Raw genomic sequence first — 5,641 nt, 5'->3', positions numbered from 1 at the left:
TGGAGGAATCCCTGCATGGAATCACTGTCTGGGTGCCCCTCACACGATGCCCTGTGTGCCTGCGGGTGGGGGGCATGGCCTTGTCCCATGTCCTCGGGGCTGCCCAGGGCTCTACAGAGGGATGAGGTGCCACCAGCAGCAAACCTGCCACCCCAAGCAGGGAGACCACGGCCTGGCAGGACCTGGGAGCACCCACGTGTGTGGGTCCAAACTTTGCCACTGCCCGGGCACTCAGCCCTGGGGGACAACAGAGGTGGGGGAAGAAAGCCCCAAAACCCCTGGGACCATCCAGGCCGCGTCCTGCGGCGCTGCGCAGGCTCCCAAACGCTCTGTCACACTGCACCCAGGCTGGGGGGGTACAATTACGGCAGCCTCTACAGCAGCCCTGGCTAGGTTTTGTATCCTCCTTTCCCAGGCTGTCTCCTTGGGGAAAAGCAGCCCATCAGGAGCTCCAGGACAGCACTTCAAAGGAGCGATGCATGCCCGGCTGCGATCGATGCGGCCGCCGAGCTGCTGACACAACGCTGCTGCTGCGGGGCCGGGCAGCACGCACGGACCGCGGCCCCCAGCACAGCCACCAGCCCAGGGACAGCCACAGGAACAGCCACAGCACCCCTGCCAGCACCCAAAGGACAGCCACAAGCCAGCCCAGCCCACCCACCAGCACCTTCCCAGCCCTGTCCCCACGCCAGCCCGCTCCTCTGCCTGACATGCAAAGGGCTTTGTGCTCAGCCCCCAGCGAGCAGCATGCAGGGCATTTTTAGGAGAAGATGCAGTGGCACCATACCCCCCACCCTGCCCGAAAGCAGGTCACCCTGGCTGGTGGCTCTCTGCAAGGTGCACGCCAGACCACCTCCATCCCCATCCCTGCGGCACGGCGCTTCCCGGGGCTGGGACACGGGCAGGGGGCTCCTGGCCAGGGACACGGGTGTCTCCCCACCTCGGCACATGCAAGGGGGCTCAAGCCGACACTTACCCAGCGAGAGGAGCAAGGTGAGGCCAGTGAGGAACAAGGTGGGCTGCGGGAGCCAGGCTTCCAGGCTCATTTTGACGGACTTTTGTGTGTGGAGAGGACGTGGTGTTGGTGTGGATTGTGGAGGTGGTGGAGGTGTTTTTTCGAACGCCCGGGTTATTTGCAGGTGACATAGAACATTAGAGCCGCTTTCTCCCCACAGCCCAATATGGCTGGAGCGGTGCTGGGGCGAAAAAAAGCAGTAAATGCTGTGGTTGGTGGATTGCAGCCGCCGGAGTGGGAGGGCGGAAAAATTTTCCCCTGAACTGCAGGCGACAGCTCCTGGCACTGCCGGCTCCCCGCTCTGAGCAGGGGCTGTGGCACACGGTGGGTGCCCGCGGCCCCCGCAGCCCCCCGGGTGCAGTGGGGACGTGCAGGTGTGTCCCCTGTGCCCTGCTGGAGGCTGGCGGGCGCCCCCCCCCCCACCACCCCCCGGGCACGCTGGGGAGAGCAGAGGGGCCCGAGGCGCCCAGCCGGGATGCCCCAGGTAGGCTGCAGCAGGTGGAGGTGCTCCCGGTCACCTGCGCGCTCCCGGACAGCTCCATCGCTTCCCAGCGCTGCCAGGCTCTGCTGGAGGCTCCTTCCCCTTCTCCAGCAGCACCTCCTCCCAGGATAACAGTTCTCCTCACCCAGCCCTTGGGACGGGGAGCCTCTGCCCAGCAGTAACAGGGCTGGAGAAAGTCTTTGGTCCCCTTCGCACCATCAGTCAAGGAAGCCTTTTGGCCCTGGGCTCCAAACCTGGATTCAGGCTGCAGAAATGGGTGCAGGAAAGACAAGAAGACCTCCTGGAGACCGGAGTGGCAGTGACAGAGCTGCTCAGGCCCCGGGACACGGGGTGGTGGCTTTTGCTGGGACAGCATCACTGGGGAGAGAGGAGAGGGATGCCCCGGAGCCAGGGCACACCTTGGTTCCTGTGCAGCAGAGCCCTGGGGAGGCACGGAAAGGGCAGCAAGGAGGCAGGAGGGGTGCAGGGGGGCTCTGCTGCCTGACCAGAGTCCGGAGGGGAAGCAAGACAGCCGGGAGAGAAGGCACGGGAGTGTCCCAGCAGCCCCGCTCAGTAAACCCTCACTGCACACACAGCCCTTTCCCACCCACCCTGGGCAGGCAAAGCCCGCTCTGCTCTGCTGCTACAGCTCCCACGACCCTACAAAGGCCCTGTGCGAGCCCCGACCCTCCCAAATCCAGCTCCGGGGGCTGGTTCCTCCCGAATCCCGTCCCGCGGCTGCCTGCGGGAAAAGAGAGCAGGGTGTCAACGAGAACCAAGGAGCGCAGCGCGGCGCTGCAGTCTCCCGGCAGCGGTGGGAGGTGGAGGGTCCCGGCTCCCTCCGCACCTGGAGGTGTCAAACATCTAAAGATAGAGCGCGACAGCGGGGATAGCGCCCAGCACCCAGAGACACAGCGGGAGCAGCGCCAGCGCCGGCCCAGACGCTGCCCCGGCGGCCCGGGAGGGGTTGCCGGGCTCCCCCCGGCCAGCGCTGCGCGTCACCCGGCTGCTCACGCGTGGCCAGGGGACACACGTGGGGGACCCCACTGCCCGCGGGCTCTTGTCCTGAACCCCTCCGTCCCCATCCTGCTGCCAAGGGACCCCTTTTTTGTCCCGTTTGGCTTTGTTCCCGCCTGGAGCCAGCGGGGCTGGTGGGTGCCCATGCGAGGCTGCACAAGGGTGCAGGGGCTCCCAGGCCCTGTGCCAGGCAGACTTTGGCACACTTGGACATCACACGCTTAGGCAGGAGGTAAAACGAAGATAGGGTCAGGGAAGACTCCCTGAGTTTTATTATCTACAGAAAAATAACGTGACGGCTCCTGCTGCATCTCCCCCCTGGAGATCCTTATCCTGTGCCAGGATCAAAGCTGGAGTGTGAGGCTGTGCCCACTGTGCCCCTCTCCAGAGACCAGGGGGCAAGGCCCAGGTGTCCCCTGGTTCCCTGCAGACAGCTGGGCTGGGCTGTGCCGCAGCAGTGCCTGGCACGGAGCACACAGTGACGTGTCACCAGTTCTCAGTCCTCAGACGGACGAAGCTGTCTTGGACACTCCTGGACAAGGGGCTGCCATCCCACAGCACAGCTATTTCTCCCGCTCTGGAGCCCAGGGAAGTGCCTCCTGTGGCCTGCTGTGGGGTTCCTTGCTCTGCCCATCCCCCTGTGTCCCCTCTGCCATCCATTCCGACGGGATCGCCCTCTTGGCCAGCTGCACGTAGATGCCGTTGTCCCGGCAGTGAGAGGGGTGCTGCAGGGAGCAAGCGACAAGGTGTGAGCCTCACTACAGGTACCAGGGTGGGTTTGGAGGGGGCAGGGGGCACGGGATGCTGGGGTCTGGCATGGGGAGTGAGGCCCTGGATGCCGTGACCCTGGTAACAGGGACAGCGATGTGGGGGTCCCACCATGCCTGCTGCAGCTCCTCACCATGGTTATGTACGTGTCCTCAGCTCTCCTTTTCTTCTTTGCTTCCTGCTCAGCCTTGGGTACCTCAGCTCCAGGGATTGAGGAGTAAATTGCTTCCTGCAAAGGGCAGATCGGGGTGTTTGGAACCGAGCAGCCCCAAACACGGAGGGGCTGCCTGACCCCAGTTACAGGGCAAGCAACACGGTTGGAGCTGGCCAGCAAATGGCCCCTCGTGCCTGGGCAGTGTGGGATCCCCTCCTTCAGCCTACCCAGCCCTGGGCCCACACACCCAACCCCAGTGATCCCTCCAGCCTCAGCTCTCACCTCTGCTTTGTTGTTGCTGCTGCTCTTCCCCATCCTCTCCAGGGCCGTGTTGGTTGCAAACCTCGAGGGAAGGCAGCAGCAGTGTCACCTCCGGCGAGAAGCAACACCCGCTGCTCCTGTCCCTCCCTCCCTCTCCCGGGACACTGGCATCCCTTTGCCCATCCCTTTGTTTCTGCTGCCTGGGCACAGCCCAGGAGGTCTGGGAGCCGAGGGGACACCGGCCAGGGCAGGGTGACACTAGATGGCAGCAGGAGGCTGCACCCCACACCTGCGGAGCTGAACAGTCGCACCCGAGAAGGTCAGGGCAAAGCAGCGAGAGCAGCGCAGGGGGGGCTGCAGGGAGGTGCTTTCTCACCCCCCTAAACCCAGAGCCAGCGCCGGTACCTCTTCCTCACGCAGAGCCCGGCCAGGAACGCCACCACCACGGCCACGCAGCCACAGCCCACCACGGCCGGCCAGAACCCAGAGTCTCTCGGGGGCGCCGCATCCTCGGCGGGGGGGGGCCAGCCCCGGGGCGCGGCACCCCCCTCTGAGTACCGCGGGGCTGACGTGCAGCACCGTCCGGCTGCGGAAGATGCTGCTGTTCTGGAGCAGCCGGAGCTCGCACTCGTAGATGCCGCTGTCGTTGACACGCGCGTCCTGCAGCCGGATGGAGCCGTCCCAGCGGGACATGTCCCCCTGCCACTGCACCCGGTTCTTGAAGCGGCCCACGGGGACGCCGTAGTTGCTGTAGTAATAAAACACCATCTCCTCCTGCCAGGGCACAGGTGAAGGATGTCAGGTGTCCTGTCCGCCCTCAAGAGCCCTCAGATTCACGTTCTCTCCTTATCCCGTGGATTGTTCTCCTCGCACAGAGCCCGGCGCTCTCTGGGAAGGCTCCAGGATGCAGCAGCCAGAGCGGTGCTTCCCCGGTGCTGCGGGGCCATGCGGACGGGTCCCGCCACCACGCGGGGACCCTTCTTCCCCTTATGGAAACTTCCTCTCCTCGTGGCCTGGGGACAGGCGGATGGGCTTCCCCACAGCCTCCCCACAGCTGCCTTGCTCCCCTCCCCCCGGCCCCCGTGTCCCCTCCTCGCCACCCCTGTCCTGACCCACCTGAGTGCCAGCTCCTGCCTTGTGCAGCCAGTCCACTTTGTGCAGGGTCCATCCCTTGCTGTCGGGGTCTAGGAAGAGGCACCGCAGCAGCACAGAGTCCCCAGCCCTAGCTTGGAGCTGAGGCTCCATGAACACCCCGGCAGCCCCGCTGCATCGCTCTGCCGGGTACAAGGACAGCAGGATGAGCCCAGGGAGGACGGCCAGGTGCAGCCTGTCTTTCCCCATCACTGTCTCCTCTCCAGGGAAGCCTGGGGCTCCCGGCCCTGACCAGTCCAGAGGCCAAACCTGTGCCTGACCCCTGCTCGTGGCGTGCCTGGGATGTGGGGCAGCACATCCTCCCGCCGCCACACCAAGGGCTGCTGCCGTGTGATCCAGCCGAAAGGAGGCTGGGATGCACAACCCTTGCCCTGCACGCCTCGGAGCCAAAGTCTGCAGCTCCTGCAGGGCTGTGCCTGTGAGTCACTGGCTGGGAGAACCTGTGCTGCTCTCATCTGTACCAGGCCAGGGGCAATTCAAGCGCTTCACATGAAACGCTTCAGTTCCTCCCTCACTGCCCATTTGGCTTCCTTCCCCTTTGCTCACAGGCTCCAGACCTGGGCTTGTACTTGTCTGGCCACGTAAACACAGCTTGGGGTTTCTAGAGAAGCTGGACAGTGGGAAAAAAAGCAAACCAGGGGAACATCAAAGAGCAGAGAGCTGACAACCGGCATGAAGCAGCTGCTGCTCGCTGGCTGCAGAGTGTGTGGCAGGAAGGGGATTAAAGGTCTTCTCCGAACTAAACGATTGTCTGAAATGAGTGGGGCAGAAAATGTCACTGGGCCTTGTCAGC

General features: G+C 64.4%; 2 protein-coding genes across 4 annotated transcripts in view; both read right to left on the bottom strand.

The window, feature by feature from the left end:
- Nucleotides 1-1,195, bottom strand: part of SCN2B (sodium voltage-gated channel beta subunit 2) — a 5,207-nt gene extending 4,012 nt beyond the window's left edge. For both annotated transcript variants that reach the window (XM_017738443.1, XM_008636939.2), the window contains exon 1: nt 977-1,195. Coding sequence is in view for 1 of the 2 variants with exons in the window: in XM_008636939.2 (XP_008635161.1) it covers nt 977-1,046 (70 nt within the window). In the remaining variant the exon portion in view is untranslated. The remainder of the gene's footprint in view (nt 1-976) is intronic.
- Nucleotides 1,196-2,746: 1,551 nt separating this feature from the next.
- The window catches only part of JAML (junction adhesion molecule like), a 6,158-nt gene continuing 3,263 nt past the window's right edge, over nt 2,747-5,641 (bottom strand). For both annotated transcript variants that reach the window (XM_017738439.1, XM_017738438.1), the window contains exons 3-7: nt 4,813-4,970; nt 4,102-4,470; nt 3,718-3,778; nt 3,415-3,510; nt 2,747-3,238 (exon numbers count right to left, since the gene is read on the bottom strand). In XM_017738439.1, the coding sequence (XP_017593928.1) occupies nt 3,479-3,510; nt 3,718-3,778; nt 4,102-4,470; nt 4,813-4,970 (620 nt within the window). In that variant the 3' untranslated portion in view covers nt 2,747-3,238; nt 3,415-3,478. The remainder of the gene's footprint in view (nt 3,239-3,414; nt 3,511-3,717; nt 3,779-4,101; nt 4,471-4,812; nt 4,971-5,641) is intronic.

Source organism: Corvus brachyrhynchos, unplaced genomic scaffold (genome assembly GCF_000691975.1).
Source record: "Corvus brachyrhynchos isolate BGI_N302 unplaced genomic scaffold, ASM69197v1 scaffold46, whole genome shotgun sequence".
Taxonomy (NCBI): Eukaryota; Metazoa; Chordata; class Aves; order Passeriformes; family Corvidae; genus Corvus; species Corvus brachyrhynchos.
Note: the sequence above shows the minus strand (reverse complement) of the source record. Positions and strands in the feature narration are given on the sequence as shown.